The sequence below is a fragment of the Daphnia pulicaria genome, chromosome 11, assembly GCF_021234035.1.
Source record: "Daphnia pulicaria isolate SC F1-1A chromosome 11, SC_F0-13Bv2, whole genome shotgun sequence".
In the NCBI taxonomy this organism is placed as follows: Eukaryota; Metazoa; Arthropoda; class Branchiopoda; order Diplostraca; family Daphniidae; genus Daphnia; species Daphnia pulicaria.
This window is the reverse complement of record NC_060923.1, coordinates 1037622-1053562: the sequence shown is the minus strand read 5'-3', so window position 1 is coordinate 1053562 and position 15941 is coordinate 1037622. Positions and strand designations below refer to the sequence as shown.

Sequence of the window (15941 nt, the reverse complement as noted above, 5' to 3'; positions counted from 1 at the left end):
TACTTGATATTTTTTTATTGGAAGAAATTTTAACTCCAGGAAGTGAAAGTCGAAACCTACTGAAGAAAATGGGAAAATTAATAATGAAATTATAGTTAGAAAGCATAGAGAGCCATCTAGGGGTCATGAGTGACACTGTGACAAATTATGAGAAGGCCGAGTTGCACGTGGTTCCTGTCTGAGAGGTAGTCGCTTTTCCCTTTTTAGTGTCCTCAAGTTCATTCTCAAAAAGATTTCTAATCACAATGGAATCATCTCTATGCTGTGTGTACGTGTGTGTTCCATTGAGAAAAAATGAAGCTGAGAGAGTCTGGCGACACTGACGAATAGCAGTCATAAAATGGGTTGAAGATCCTACCTGGTTTGCTTCTAACTCTTCTCAGTTGTTCTTTTCATTTTCTTTTTCTGCCCACCTGGAACAAATTGGCGGAGTGAAAGGGGGGATCTCAGGTAAGAAAAAGTAAAAAAAAGATAAATTTCTATGCACAGTTGTTGGGGAAAGACACACACACAATAGGTGACGTTTTCGAGGGGGAAAATAGGAAGCCAACCAACATGTTTTGGGGCTCAGTTGGCCCATTGCTTTTCAATTATCTTCTACATTCAAAGTTTTTAACTCTGATATGTCTATACATATCAATGTTTTTTTTTTTCTTTTCTTTCTCTGAGTTGTACACAGTAACGTGTGTGTGTGTCTGCTCTCTCCCGGGGTAGGTGGGTGTAAGGAAAACATCGGCAGATGTTACTGACCGTTGAATAAATATGTTTTTTTTTTTAAATCTTCACTCCCCTTTTTTCTAAGTCGAGAAAAAACATGGACAAAACTGCTTATTTTTTTTCTTCTTTAACCGGCTTATATAGCCCTGGGATTTTACTTGCAATGTGTTTTATTTCCCTTTTTTTCCCTAGTAGATTTGGTAATAATACACGATGTGAACGTCTATGTATTTTATATAAGAAAATAATTCATTCATTCGAATTTCAGATGTAGCAGAAGAAAGAAAAATGTTTTCCAGTCGAGTAAGTCCCGTCTGCTGATGGCTGTGATGGGTTTATCCCCAACGGAATTTTAATTCACAACAAGTTCTTTCCTTTTTTTTATCTCCTTGAAAACATTTATCGTTCTGTCTAATAGTTTATGTGGACCAAATAGGAAGATAAGACATGGAACTTATCAAGATGGAAAACAAAAAAAAAGCACTTGAACTTTTTCGTCCTGACTCGCCGCCCACTACAGTTTCTGCTGGTATCGCTCCCGATAACACACAAACAATCCTCCTGGAAATCAACACCATTATAGGAACCGTCTCTCAGCACCAGCATCGTCGCAGAGATAGGAAATGTACATATTTATACACTGGGTGGGCCGCCACCACCCATCTGTGCATCTGTGTGTGAGTATATAATTTCCCAATCATCGTTTCAAAGAGCACGTTCCATACGAGATAATAATGCGGGTGATAATTAATTTTGAATCGTAACGGGATCACAAAATCTCTGAAATAGATCTCAGGCGAAAGTTGGTTAGAAAAATATTTAGTTTTTCCCCCGGCCTTGGTATTTCTCGCTGTCCAATCAGTGGAGAATTTGAAACTAGCGCAGAGTTACTTTCATTCCCATGTTATGAGTTATTCCCGAATGAGGAAAAGAAGCCAAACGTGTTATTCGTGTCAACTCGAATAGTGTGTCGCTATATTCCTTGTTCTGATTAGAGCTTGTAGGCCATTGCGACTCTATTGGGTATTTGGTGTAGTTTCTGATATGCAAATTTTTCAGGAGAAAGACATGAAAATGTGTGGCGAAACTTTCACGTTTTCTGAGTTTGTTTCCACCTTAAAAATGCTAATGTGTGAGAAAATTCACGAAGGAAATTTTCATTCAATGAGAACATCATCATCTTTGGATCGTCACTAGAGAAGAGAAAGCGTTCGCACACCGGCAAAAGCCGGTGAGAGTGAAAGCCCCGAAACTTTTTTTTATTATTTTAATATTTTTACATTAGGACAATGATATTATACTTTACAGCATGTTGCTAATGATGATGGGCTAGCTCTGGATATAGTCGGCGTATCCAATGCTTGTGTCTACCTTTTGAGAATATTCGTCGGAAGTTATATACAGCGTCACGGAGGTATATTCAAATTGAAAGCAGATGTTTCTCTCTTTAGATAAAAAGAAACTGCCACGGCGGATAAAGAGAAATTGTTGACCGTGTCAAGTCGCGTAGGAATAATAAAAATAATAATAAAATACTTTTGTGATATTCTTCCCTTTCTCGTAGATGATGGGGGCAATCAACACCTGGGTGCTCATCATCAACCCCCCAGCTTCTGATTAGAGAAAAGGTGTCGACGGACTAATACAACACATGGTCTATAGCAGCTCGGCTGGCGGTTGATGAGAAACTTATGGTCCGTTTTCTTTTTCAACCGACACACGGCCAAATATTCTTTTCCCACGGAATGGCGACGGCCGTTCATCATCATTTGGAGATTTGACCCACAAATAGCCGCAGCTTTCGACAATATACGACCGACCACAATCAATGAAAATGACGAGACGCAAATCTCCTCCCAGGGAAATAAAACACAGGTAATAATAATATCTCGTTCTCTTTTTATTTAAGAAAAAAATAAGTCCCATAATGGTGTACTACTTTTACCAACCAGCTCCAGGGATGTTGGGATGGAAAATCTGCATATTTCTTTTTTTCCAGTCACAGGGAAAAGGTCATTCGATTTTTCAGGGCCTAGAATTAAAAGAGAAAAAAGCGGAAGTGATTAGACGTGATCCGTGGTGCAACCGCAAGCTGACATAATTGGTGGCCGAACGGTTCTTTCAAATTTTGTGTCTGCTTTCTCTTATACTATTATTCTTCTCTCCCCCACGAACGGGAAACGAGAGTCGGCAGTGTTTCGTCCAGTTCAACGGAAATGCTCGTCACTCATAATGTAACACACCGGGCAGCTGTGTGTGTTGTTTGACACACGCGCGCCGCGGATTGTTACGGACTAGTGAACCTTTTTCCAGGAGGGACCTTTTAATATATATTCTAAAATAAAATAGATATGTACAGCTGCCCTGCCCGAATTCAATGGCGTCTATCTCATTTTTCTTTTTAAATGTAGATTCCCACTGCGGTTGTTCGGGAGAAAAGCGAAATTGTTTTGTCATTTTTCCAGGGCCTTGAAAATGAAATCAATGCGAATTGCGTCAGAGTTTTTTTAAAAAGCCAATCGAGAAGAACGTCGTCGCCCAGGGTTTTTTTTTTCTTCTTGCGAGTCATTTCGTCATTTTCGACGAAGAAATGTGCTCAGTGTCTTACGACAGCTGAATACAATTCAAAATTGAAGAATAAAAAAGAAGAACCAAACTGTGGACGGTGGTCAGTGAACTTGTTTGTCGTTCTGGAACCACCGGAAAAGTAAAGTAAAAAAAAGAAAAAAGTAAAATTGTGCGTTCCATCATCGAGGCAAACGACCATTTCACACGCAGCTCGAAGCTTTGGCGATTTTCTTTTTATTTGGCGTGCCGTATGGACATATTGGAACTAAACACTCAGCGGCGCTTCCTCAGTGTAATCAGAGAACATCATCAATTTTTTATGACGTCAAACTTGCTTTCGATCCTCTCTGTGCAGTATAATCAGCTCTTTTTTTCGTTTAGTCAGATTTTGGGGGCTGTTTGGCTGAACAATCCAATTAGTCGGAGAGGTAGCCATTTTCTAATATGTGAGCTCTGCAGCCTATGAATGCGTCTTTTAGTGAGAGTCTCTCTACAGTCGAAAATGTTTCATCGATAGGGAAAGAGAAGAAGAAGAAAACCAGCCCGGACGCCATTGCCTTTTTCTTTTCTGGCCTTCTCAAAATGCCTCCGGCGGGTTGTTTAGCGGCGGTGGCGCTAGTGTCCTCCCCTTTTTTACTTCTTTCCCCCTCCCCACTCTTCTCTCTGGTCGACTCTCTGGGAAATTCACCAGTCAGGAGACGCGGCTCCGAGCCTCGAGTTGTGCTCCTCCATCGTCTCTTCCATTTTTCCATCAAAAGAAAAAGTTGCTTCTTGTTCTTCTCTACAAAACAAAAGAAACTTTGCTCGTGTGTTGTTTCTTCCGAGTGTGTGCTGCGCCATCACGATGTGTTGAAAATTATCGTTCGTTAACGTTTGCTAACGCGACTAAAAAGTGTTTTTATTCTCCAGTGTTCATACACACACGAGGATATTTGTCTCTTGTTTCGCTCACGATTTTGTGTGTGTGTGTGCTATCCATCGGAGAGAGGTATGACAAAGAGAGGGTTCTTTTTTATTGTACAGTCGTGGGTTAGCTCGGAGGCAAATGGACGCTCAGTTGTTGGGGCAGAGAGAAAGAAGAAAAGTTGAAAAAGAAGAGGCTGTTTCTCATCTACCTGCCAGTCGAAAAGAAAAAAAAATCTTTATTCTTTTCTTTTCGCTTGATTCTATATCGAATGCAACAGCGTATGTTGGATCGATAGCTTAGCTTTTCACTTTTTGGGGGGGGGAGCTTCGTAACTAAAAGACAAAAACTCTCTTTATCCCTTCATCCGTAAATTTTTTCCATCATTCTTTTGAAATTTTCCAATGGAGGGTTTGTTTTTTATTTGAACGTTATCAGACCGATTTTATTTTTTTACTTTCGTGTTCATGTATGCATAGAGATCCTTATAAACCTAAAAAAAAACCTCCCCGATGATGGATCAACTTTCCAACTTCCGACACTTGACTAGATCCCCTTCTTCCGGGTGTGGATGAATCGGTTTATCCAATAATCTGTCGTCTGCACACACCGTCCTTCTTTTTTATAAACGAATTTGGGAAGGATGGGGTTCATTTAAAATGGAGATTGGTATAGTTGTTGGGTTGGGTTTGTGTGTGCGGATCGATATCACTTGATGGAAAGGGCATGGATGGATATGCGGCCGGATAAGATCGCCCTAGTCCGTCATTGTTGCGCAGCTGGATCTGATCAATTTTGATTAATGTTTGTTTTTGCAGTTGATTGGGAGAGAAGGGGAATAAGTGTAGGACCAAAGCGACAGACATGGCGACCCTTCATTCCAGCTCGACGGGCGTCGTTGGTGCTTCCGGCGCCGCTGGGGGACGAACATCTGTCGTCCGGGCGCCGATCAGCGCCTCGCTGCCCAGCTTATTTGCCCGAACATTACCTACGCAGTCCAACCGACACCGACAGTCATCCCAACAACAGCCGGCCAGCCGTCCGACTCCAGCAGCAACCGACGTCCATCGAGGACGGCTCGTGTCGACCGAATGCCAGACGGAAATGGAGGATTCTGTCCAGCAAAACGTCAGGGTGGAAAACGCTCGAAATGAAACGTCGACAGGAGGAGGAGGAGCTGTGGTTGTATTATTGGATCCCAGCGGTCGCACCCGAAGTCGGCCCGTCTCCCAGTTGAGTGAGAGTGGACTGAGCGGAGTGGAGGAAGCCGTGACGGAGCTGGAACGAGGTCCACCACGGCGGAGGCGTCGCGAGAAGCGACGACATCGACGATCATCGCAGGTGCCGGCCCAACCGCTGCAGCAGCACGTCCAGCAAGCGCTGCACGATCAGACGGAATTGTCGGTGGATTCCCTGTCGGCCGCTCCGGTCTCGCCCAGCAACTCGGACCATCTGCCCGACATCCTCAACGCCCACATGCCTCCGCCGTACTCGACGCTTCCGCACAATAGCGAGCGCTGCATGGGCATGGGACCCATCCCCATCACGGCGTTGCCCGTCCCATTGTCCGTCGTTCCCATGGCCATCGGGCCGACGGCCGCTGGTGGTGGCTTATTGGTGCCTCCTTCCACCACCACAACTCCGGCCGTAGTGGTACCCGCCGGCGGAGGCAGCACATCACTTTTAGCCAGCAATAGTTTCACCTTGCCGCCAGCCGGTGGTCGACGGTAACATAAAATTCAATCACATTTTATGACGTATTCTTCTTCTTTTCGCCATTTTTATTTTTCATTCCCCAATGGATTGCGCCTCTGGCGGATCCGTTTCCGCTTTGACGACACAAACACACAGCCGATTTTGTATTTTTCTTCTTCATTCTGAGGGACGTGTACAGACCGCAAAAGTTTGGATGAGAAAACAACAACATTATTTTCTTGTTGTTGTTGTTGCCTATGGCGTCGTCTCCGCCGCCGCTTCTTGCGGTTGGTAGGGATGCACACACACACAAGGTTGACACCATTTTCTCTTTCTACTGTCCTTTGAGAGACTCAAGTCTCAAATAGTCAGAAGCGAAAAGCTCGTTCGCTTTCGCCTGCCACCAGAAAAAAAAAAAACAGTTCCGGCGCTGTTTGGTTTCCGCCGGATTTCAAGAGAAAACTACCATCACACACATAAAGCCAATTATGCAACTCTATAAAGCTCTTTCTTTTTTCTAATCTCTTTCACTCTCTGTGATGTCTATTGAAGCCTTAGACATTGATAGAAACATTCAATGGCCGTACAAATATCAAATATCTCATGTCATTTCTAATATTGTGTGTGTTTCGGGGGTTATGTATCGATTGGTGGGGTGCTCTGTCCGCCTATTTGAAAACGTTACAGCTGCAACCGTTTTTCGGGGTTGGAGTTTATAGTTGTTTCCTACTCGGTATGGCTCAACATCAAAACCTTGAACCTGAGACTCTACGCTGTTCCTTTTTTTGTCTGTTGTTGTTGTTGTTGTGGAGTTTGAAGTAAAAGAGAGACGCTCGCACTATAGGCACTAGAAGAAATCTTTTAGTGAGGCCGAATGGTTATACTAGATTCTTTTTCTTTGCCCGGAGTTATGGGCCTGTGACCTCAATTGGGTTCCGTTTGGTTAGAGCAAAGGCACGAAAAAAAGACACGGACGTCCTACATTGGCGTTCATCTGACATCGTCTCTGTGTGCCTGTGTTGTAGTCTTATAGCCACAACTGGAAGCGTTGGCAGCGTTCTGGCACGATGCCCGCTAACCTGATTTCCTCTCCCCCTATCTCTGCCCCTCAAGCTGTCCGTTGACATTTAGACTCTCTTTTCATATACCGAGTAAATATCTTCAAAATCCCAATTGCATTTGCGGACTAAATAATCATTGTGGACACACACACTCGCCCAAAACTGGAGAACATTCTTTTACCCCGAAAAATCTGTACAAAAGAAAGTGGCAGCTCCAGCCATAAGATCTTGTACTGGAGCATCCATTTTGGATATTGTTGGCAGTTCAATGAATAGGGTTCTCTTTTTTTCACCCCCCTCTCTCTTTCCAATATAATATTCTTCAACAATATAATATGATTCTTCTCCCCTCTTCTTCTTTCTCCCTTTTGTGTGTGGGAAACATTTCCAGCAGCAGCCCAGCAGCCCCCTTGTCTGATTTCCCTCAGACTTGTCCATGTGTTGTGTTATTGATCGACCCTTTTTCGAGGGGGGAGGTTTCTGCGCGCTCTCTAGCGGAATTCGTTGAGCTACTCTCTCTCGAACAAACCACCGATGGATGTGTGTGTTTGTTCTTCTTGCCCCACACACACGCTAAATATCACATCACATATAACGGGACTAGACAAAAAAAACTGCAGCTGTCTGGACCCGTGTGTGTGTGTGTCAATAGCGGGTCGCATGCAAATGCGCACACGACGACCCACATAACTCGAAAAAGGTGACCGACTTATTTGTTGTTTGGGTTGTTTTCTGTCGGTCGTCTCGTCAAAGTCACGGTCGGATTGTTTTTGGGTCCCGCTTTGGGCATTAGATAATATCTGCCGTGCTTTATTGTTTCGGGAGAGTGAAAGTCCCTCGGTGATTTCTCTCTGTGTAAATGACGTCGACTTTTTCTCAAGCAAGGTCGAGACATTTTTTGAAATTCCCGGTGCTCTACGGTTGATGTAGGTAGCCATCGGCCGGGTGGGGGTTGGGTGGGAGTCAACCCACTTGACGATTTTCACGGGTGAAATGCACGAAAGATTCTCTCGTCGTAATGAGTTTTCTCTCTCGTGTGTGCCTTTCCTGTGTCTAGAGTTTCCTTGGCATGTGAACCCGAACCAAGAAAATGTTTGGCAAGGAAAAAGTAACAAAAGGGAGAAAAATAAAATGGTAGAACCCGTCATTAAAGAAAAGCAAGAGGAACCGCAATGCTGTTACTTGTTTCTCACTCACTTTTTTCTCCGTTGTCTTTTTCATTCGACAAATGATCACACGACAACTAAATAAAAAAATTTATCCAAAACAGTTAGTCCACTCGTTTTTTCAAACCTGTAGAAAAAAACTGGCAAAAATAAAAGTTCAATGGCCGTTCCATGACTCAATGCCAAAGGCTCTTTTTTTTTACTTCTTTCAAGTCGCGTATAGTTTTTGTCGGTAACCTCATTCAACCGCCGACTATTGGGCGGGTATGATAACCTTATTCGGTTATTCTTTTTTTTTAATGTTCTATGTGATGAAGAAGAAGGGTTCTTTTTCATTATTACTTTGAAAAAATAACATCCCGAAGAACCCCGGCACGACTTAATTGCCACCACTGGTTTAGATTTTCACGGAGAAGGAGGTTCCGTCCCTTTTTTAGACATTATAACGGTACCCTGGGCAACCGACTGCAAAGATTCTATCCGGCGCCCACACAATTGCTACCCTGATTATCTCTATCCATCCTCTTTCCTTTTATTTTTAGTACTTGTCTTCACAACGAACCGAAAATAATAAATGTCAAATTTTGACTATTTCAGATCTCGTGGATCGATGTACGCCGGCGAAGAGAGCGGCAAATCGTGTTGCGGGGTGATGGTGACGCAAACGGTTTCCATCCGCTGGTTCATCGTCATGATCGCCTTCGTTGGCATCTGCTGCGCAGTTGTGGGAACAGTCCTCGGGGCCATGAGGTCTTCCGGACGGGAACACCTTACCGTTTCCCTCCTCATGATTGGTAAGTTGTTTTTATTTTGGCCCGTCTCTTATTGCAATCGCAACCCATCGATCAAACACACAACCAGTGTGTGTGTTGGGAAATAATATAATAATAATAGAAAAATAGAAACCCACAGAGAAAGACATAAAGAATTTCGGGCATTTTTTAAATGGGAAAGTTTTGAGTGAGAAACTTTCACTTTGGGGGACGGCGGCCATTATTGTGTGTGATGGGATCATTCGCCGAGAACCAGTTGAGCGGATCATCAATATTTGAGACTTTTTTTCTTTCTTTTTTATGGCCACATTTGCTCTCCAGTTGATTCGCTTTCATCTTCGACTCGTTTAACGTCGTCGGTTCGTTTCTGTTTATTTTTCTCAGTCGATGGCCCTTTCATAAGGAGCCGTCGAGTCGTCGCTTTTTGTTTTCAGCTATTGCGATCCGGTTGGATTTAGTCATCCGGTTAATTCATCCCGTCTAATGCCATCTGACGTATGGCGAGAAAAACAACCAAAAAATAAATTCAACGATAAGGAAAAAGAAAATTTCATCACGAATCTTTTCCCCCTCTCTTGGTAAAATTCTCGTTACGTGAAGGAAGAAAAACATTTGCATTTTGAAGGGGGGGGGGAGTTTAGACCGGTTCGCAACAGGCGTCGTGAGTGCGCATTGATTATCGATGCAGAGTAGAGGAGGCATTAACCGCTAGGAGCGTTTGTTTAGATAGCGGATCCTATGATGGAACAACAACAACATTTCCACTTGATTTGATGAACGGAAATGGGTCAAAGAGAAACTTTTTTTTCGGTTGTTTTGTTTGAACACGGAATTTTGTTTGTGTGTGCACAGGTGTGGGGATCGTGTTGATCACGGTCAGCACAATAGCGTGGAGGTTGACGTCACAAGACGCACCGTCGTGTCGGGCCATGATGGGATTGGGTGGATCGTCGATGACGGGCGCTGGTGGATTGCCCGTGGCGGAGAATGGCGAATGCGGAGGAGGAGGTGCCGGAGGATTGACTGGCGGGGCGGGAGTGGCCGAGCCCAGTGGACGTCGCTTCCTCTCGCGAATTCCGCCGACTTACGGGCGGCCGCACCATCCTTACGCCGCCATGATGTATCCGGAATTCCAGTACAGGCCGCCGCCACCTTCCTATCAGGCTTCCATGCAAGAGTACCGGCTCCGGCTCCTGCTGCTGGATCGAGACAGGCACCAACAGCAATTGCAACAACAGCAACAACAGCAGCAGCAACAACAACAACACAATACGCCTCTTAGTCGGGCGTGTGTGGCTGCCAGTAGCGTTCCAGTTGCGCCCGTTTCACCTCCGCCAACCTATCGGTCACAAGCCAACACCCTCCTAAGGTACGTAGTCTAAAAAATCTAAAAATTGAATTACAATTTGATATTCATCGATTTTTGATTTCCCGGTTGATTAGGCCGTCACTGCCGATCCGGGAGAGTGAAATTAGTCGTCCGCCCAGTTACCGATCGAGGAGTAGTGCCTCTACGGCCATCGAGGCCAGAAACAACCCCGAGTCGCAACAACAACATCAGCAGCAGCAGCAGCAGATGAGGGCGGAAGAGCAACAGCCGACTCCGTCGAGTTGTACCGAGGCATTAATTCACCATCAGGTGGCGATGGTGGAAGCCAAAATCAAAAGTGCCGCTCCGTCGTTTGTGGACGAGTCGCAGCCACAGCCGTCGAGCAAACGAGACAAGGACAACAACACAGTCACGATCGTGCAGACCAATTCGTCCAGTCAGGTGCTGGGCTGCCACAACAGCCAATCGCCCGTTTTGGTTACAGTCACAACTTCCCCAACTGTCCACCATCCGCCGTCGTCTTCCTCGTCGCCAACCGGCTCACAGAATCTCCAAGTTTTGGCACAGTTATGACACTAAATAGTGTCGTGTCGCAGTTATTCTTTTTTTTCTAAGTGTGTTACTATTCAATAAGAAAAATTACTGTTATGAAATTGTTCATGCTTCATAACATTCCCCCACTCCCTCCTTTTGTTTGTGTGTGTTGGATGGCGCGTATATACAAAAACCTTCCGGAAGGGCAAAAAAACACAAAAATTTGGACAGAGCCTAGCAGCTTCAAAAAAGTCATTGGAACTCCAAAAAAAACCAACACTCGACAAGACCACACATAAATCATCTGTTGACAAGTTCCTACGCGTCCTCTTTTATATATTATTATATGACATATTTCCCCCCCAAATCGGATCAATTTGTCATCCGAAGACAACTCAAAATGTTTTCAAATAATTTCTTCTTTTTCTTTTATTTCTGTTTTAACAGAAATATGTTTCACATTTACGCGGGGAGAAATTTTCTTTTCTAAATCGCATGCTAATGAATTAAAAAAAGAAATTTTTGTTTTTTCCTTAAAACAAAAAAAAAGGCTGAAAATGGAATGCCTCAGGGAATGCAGGATAACGCCTGTTTAGCTTTTACGGCCGTCATCATCATAACAACAAACATTTTTTAAAAACTTTTTTTTTTTGACAAAATGTCGTTTTGTTCGTTTTGTTTTGCCTCGTTGGAAATTTGTGTGTGAAGCAAAAGAAAGAAAAGTGGAAATCATGTACGTGGCTTATATCTGGCAGTGTCGTATTGATCCGCCTGCTTTTTTTATAATTTTGTGTTCTACCCCGGGCATTGGGGGGGGGCGCAATGACGTGTGTACAGTACACGGCTCTTCCCATTTTCTTCTTCCGGCGGATGGTTTTTTTTTTTTTAAAGGGGGAAAAAAGAAAAACACGCGCCATTATTTTCAATGCTGTTGTATAAAAATAGATGTTTCCTTCAATCTTCCAAGTCAACAAATTCTCTCCCTTTTTTTGTTCTTTTTTAATGGAATCCCTGTGTGTCTGTGTGTGTGTGCAAGAAAAAAAATACAACGTCGTTATTTGTCTCCTTAACGCAGTTTATAGTCTGTGTCGACGACGGCGATAACTGGTTTCGTTTTTGGAACGAGGATTATTAGAGGATACGTGTACTACTTGGGTAGGTCTAGTTTGGGAAACAGTATCTCCTAACGATCCTCGGGTGGTTTGTGCGTGTTCATCCACGATTCCATCTGATCCATCCATTGCGGAAGCGAGAAATCCAAATGGAGTTGATCGTGAATGCTGCGGTTCTTTCTCCTGAGAACCAATGGCGGGGCCAGGAGCTTGGCCAGGAGCACCAATGGGGTCAGGATAACGAAGAAAGTAGAAATGATGCCCAGGACGAGAAAAACGACCACCTCGGCTGTGGATTTCTGCGACATGACGTCGAACCATTTTCGTTCCAAACTGATTCCTGTGCGGAGCAAATGTGACAAAAATGTCGTTTGCTGTGTCAACTTCTTCACGTTCTCAGGGTAAGGAGTTGGCGAGCCGACTGTTCTCCTGACGCGAACTGCTGTTGAATTCTTCTGAAAAATGTTAAACGAACAAGTCACAATTTGAGTGTGGATTTTTTTTAAAAACTTGGATCAATGACCTTCTACGAACCAGTAGCAATCGGCCGTTTTAAATGTTACCTCGATTAACTCGGTGTCGTCTTGGCAAACAGTCCATGTCACGAACAAAATTAAAATGATTAAAAGTCGCATAGTGGGAAACGTAGAGACTGGTTCAAACTGTACACAACAGAAGGTGCAGGTCAAATGAGGTTGTCGAGTGAGGTTGGTGTGGTCCTGCTAAAGGTGGTGCAAGGTCGTTACTCCCAAGATAATTGCACTCGCCAAATTACCTTCCGAGTGAGTAACCTGAGGTCAAGGGATAATAGATTCAGGGAAACGGACCATTAAAGGGCGATTCCAAGAAAATCTTAAACGCTCACAGCAAATCAATCAAGGTAAAAATATGAGTTGAATGGGTTATCAGCAAATTTTTTTATATTTCCTTCGACCTCACACGACTGAAAAATCAGCATAAAATTAAGAGAAAGAAAAGGAAACTGAATCAACACTCTCCTCCCTTCCGCGAGTGTAAAAACTAGACATGGATAGATTTGCTCGTTAAATAACGCGCACTGCATAGAAGTGCGGGAACGAAACAATTCAAATGGTAATGGGAGATGGAGAATTATGGAGTTTATCGCTGAGAAAGACTACGGATATTTTCAAACCGTTGCTAGATGTGAAGCAAAAAGAAACAAAGAGAAAGGCATTTATGTACAGTGACGCTCATAATCTCTTCAATGTTCTCTTTTTGTCCTTGGCCACTGGTTTTTTCTTATCCGCCAAAACTGTGCGATCAGTAGCAGCTTTTTTCGATGCAGTAGGGCCTTCCGTTGGGCCGTTGTCTTCATTCAAGTGAGCATCCGCGTTCGACTTCAATCAAGGAATGAAAATGACATGTAAATACAGTAAGTTGGTAAATTTGGTTATATTTACCTGATTTTGACTAACTTTGGCATGAATTTCAGTCATCATTTTCGCTCTTTGAAAGTAATCTTCATAATGCTCTAATAAAAGCTTGCCAGCCTCTTCATTCAAAGCCGACTCTGCATTGGGGACGATTAGCAAACATTTGATAGTCTACAAAAGAGATTTTAGGTTAGTTGTGAAATAGAATCAAACTATTCAATAGTCTCACCAGAAATATGTGTTTGATACCCAGATCAGGCTTCCAATCTTTCTTCAAGGTGTTGACACAAATTTCGCCTTGTTGCGAGACATTGGGATGAAATATTTTGGTTAAAAAGAAGCCTTTCGGGGGACCAGAGGGGAAATCTTTTCCTAGCACTAATTTTACTCTAAAATGTCCACTAGCATATGGAGTACCAGCTGATTGTGGGGAAAATGATTTAAAATGATTTAATTTTGGGCTTTATCTTTAAATGAGAATTACTCTTACCAGGTCCATCAATAATGGCTTGAATATCAGATATGTCTTCTTCATTGAGAATAACTTTGATGCCTTCAGGTGGATCACTAATAAGCTGTTGAAGTTCCTTGCAAATTTGGCGACTAACTTGAGGTGCCAAGTTTTCAAACGAAACCTAGATTAAACGGTTCAAAATGGGCGCAACTTTAAAGTCTAAAATTGCAAGCTGTAACTCAATTTTCTAAAAACTTACTGAAGCCATGAGGGTTAAAAACAAAAGAGCAGAAATGTGATATGTTCACGAAACAGAAAACGGAAGAGTAAATTTGAAAAGAATTTTGATACGACCGTTAGAACGGTTAGAATTTGGACAATATCAGGAAATTTTAGCCTCAGAGTTCAGAGACAACAAGAATACAAGATGCACAACGTTGCCGAAATGGGTAACAATTAAAAAAAAGGAATTTAAAAAATCTATTTTTTTTAAATGAATAATGATTTTAAAATGTTTCGAGTTGGTTTCGATTCATGAAAAATCTGCGTTGAATTTCAAGTAATTCGCAACTTGCGCTTTTCACATTTTATTTTCAAGGTCCTTGTCAACGTTGCGTGTGAGTCATGAACCTTTCTCACATGCCATAATATTTATTCTATTTTTTTATACGTGCCGTCTCGGGCTTTTGGTTTCTTAAAACTGTCTAATATAATAGGTTTCAAAATGCCTGATATCCTTCTTGTATCCGACCAGGTGACTATTTTCGTTTGTTTGCAGCACACTAAACCCATTGTTTATGTTTTTCTGCCCAATTTCAGGAAAAGAGGATAAAATCTCTAAAACGGCGTATTGAAACCTGGCGTGTTTTTCTCGTTGCCTTGTATTCTGTCCTCATATGGACTGAATCCTGGTACCCTGCACCTATTGTTGGAACCATTAGTACTGTATTTCTGTAGGTTCTATATTTTTTAAAGTTTTTCCTGTGACATGATAAAGTTTCTGTTCCTTTATTAGGATGTACTGGTATTGGAATCCTCCAATCATCACCTCCATTTCTCTATTTTTTATGATGCTCAGTTTGATTGATTACAGTGTTCCTAGAATATGTAGTTGTATATCACAACCTCATCAATGGACAGCATCAAATGGTATATATTCTTCATCTCCCTTTATTCTTACTTGATCAAATGATACCTGATCATTTTTCCATAGAGAAAAAGTTTGAGATAATCTGTGAAACTCTGGTGAAAACTCAAGATAAAATTTACAACCAGATGACATATTTTATTGATCTCAAAAGGACAAATCCTAAAATGGTGATTTTTCTATCATTGATACAGTGCATAATAGATTTTGATATTTTTAAATGTAACCTGTTGTTATGTTTTATCTTCTAGTATTTCTTGTCACTCTTTTCATTCTGCAGTCTTTCAGCTTGGATCGGTTACACAGTCAACAACTGGCTCATTTGTTTTATTCTCGGTATATAATAATACTATTAGTTAAAACTATTTAGTATTCTGAATTGTAATCAGCATTTTAATTGTTATATAGTCACACTCGTCTCATTGTATCCCGGCGTCAAACACAACGAAGTACTATCAAAATTTCTGTCGATATTCCTACACCGAGTCACCAATGGCATCCGATCGTATACAGAAAAGGATTCTGTTAAAAATAAGTAAATGGGAACTTGATGAGTCTCAAAGTCAGAGTTTGTGTCTCTACTATCTTAGGTTTTTAAATCACGATTGGGGCTTTTTAAATGGTGGCATACTAGTCTTTAATTTCTGTGCTTGAAGGTTCAATCCAGATATAATTCTCTTTGTTCGTTTAGTTTTCTAATTTTCAAACTGGAGCAACGAACCTTAAAATTCCGTGATTTTGAAGTACTTAAATTATTATGATGTACGTTTAGAAATTGTACATTTTAGTAAAATTTGCCTCACAGAACTTTGAAAGGGGAGAGGAGTAAGGAGATATCCTGAAAGGGTTTTCCGTATTACTCTGACTCTTTCTCAATTTTTTTTTCTTTATTACACTAATTTAATGATGACATTGAAAAACTCAAAAGTAGGATCATTATCCTACTAGGATTAAATGAAAAGAGCAACTGAACAAAACATCTTTGTATTATTAATCAAAATATACGAATCATTTGATGTGTTGAAAACGGTCCTTTATTTTTAGAACAACATCACACACCACATAATCCAGGTATGTAACGATAAC

The 15941-nt window shown here is 42.1% G+C and overlaps 4 protein-coding genes across 10 annotated transcripts; 2 read left to right on the top strand and 2 right to left on the bottom strand.

Annotated features, from left to right (window-relative positions):
• Positions 1-75: 75 nt before the first annotated feature.
• Positions 76-11630, top strand: LOC124315852. 6 transcript variants are annotated; one of them, XM_046781559.1, is made up of 8 exons: positions 76-450; positions 986-1394; positions 2026-2131; positions 2282-2592; positions 5008-5916; positions 8709-8905; positions 9737-10253; positions 10328-11630. In XM_046781559.1, exons 5-8 carry the CDS (start codon positions 5054-5056, stop codon positions 10785-10787), a joined length of 2037 nt encoding a protein of 678 aa, XP_046637515.1. In that variant the 5' UTR covers positions 76-450; positions 986-1394; positions 2026-2131; positions 2282-2592; positions 5008-5053; the 3' UTR covers positions 10788-11630. The 6 variants fall into 6 exon arrangements, with proteins under 6 accessions (XP_046637515.1, XP_046637513.1, XP_046637514.1 ...); XM_046781557.1 differs by having other exon boundaries at positions 2003-2131; XM_046781558.1 differs by having other exon boundaries at positions 986-1948.
• Positions 11547-12730, bottom strand: LOC124315856. Its single transcript, XM_046781566.1, has 2 exons — positions 12424-12730; positions 11547-12315 (listed from the first exon to the last, which is right to left on the bottom strand). The coding sequence occupies exons 1-2, from the start codon at positions 12493-12495 to the stop codon at positions 11932-11934; spliced, it is 456 nt and encodes a 151-aa protein (XP_046637522.1). The 5' UTR covers positions 12496-12730; the 3' UTR covers positions 11547-11931.
• A 32-nt stretch (positions 12731-12762) lies between these two features.
• On the bottom strand, positions 12763-14145 carry LOC124315854 (ubiquitin-conjugating enzyme E2 S-like). 2 transcript variants are annotated; one of them, XM_046781565.1, is made up of 5 exons: positions 13968-14145; positions 13745-13889; positions 13484-13674; positions 13297-13425; positions 12763-13218 (listed from the first exon to the last, which is right to left on the bottom strand). In XM_046781565.1, the coding sequence occupies exons 1-5, from the start codon at positions 13974-13976 to the stop codon at positions 13072-13074; spliced, it is 621 nt and encodes a 206-aa protein (XP_046637521.1). In that variant the 5' UTR covers positions 13977-14145; the 3' UTR covers positions 12763-13071. The 2 variants fall into 2 exon arrangements, with proteins under 2 accessions (XP_046637521.1, XP_046637520.1); XM_046781564.1 differs by having other exon boundaries at positions 13282-13425; positions 13968-14141.
• A 193-nt stretch (positions 14146-14338) lies between these two features.
• Positions 14339-15882, top strand: LOC124315085 (ADP-ribosylation factor-like protein 6-interacting protein 1). Its single transcript, XM_046780451.1, has 6 exons — positions 14339-14462; positions 14528-14661; positions 14724-14857; positions 14922-15025; positions 15107-15191; positions 15264-15882. Exons 1-6 carry the CDS (start codon positions 14433-14435, stop codon positions 15392-15394), a joined length of 618 nt encoding a protein of 205 aa, XP_046636407.1. The 5' UTR covers positions 14339-14432; the 3' UTR covers positions 15395-15882.
• Positions 15883-15941: the final 59 nt, after the last annotated feature.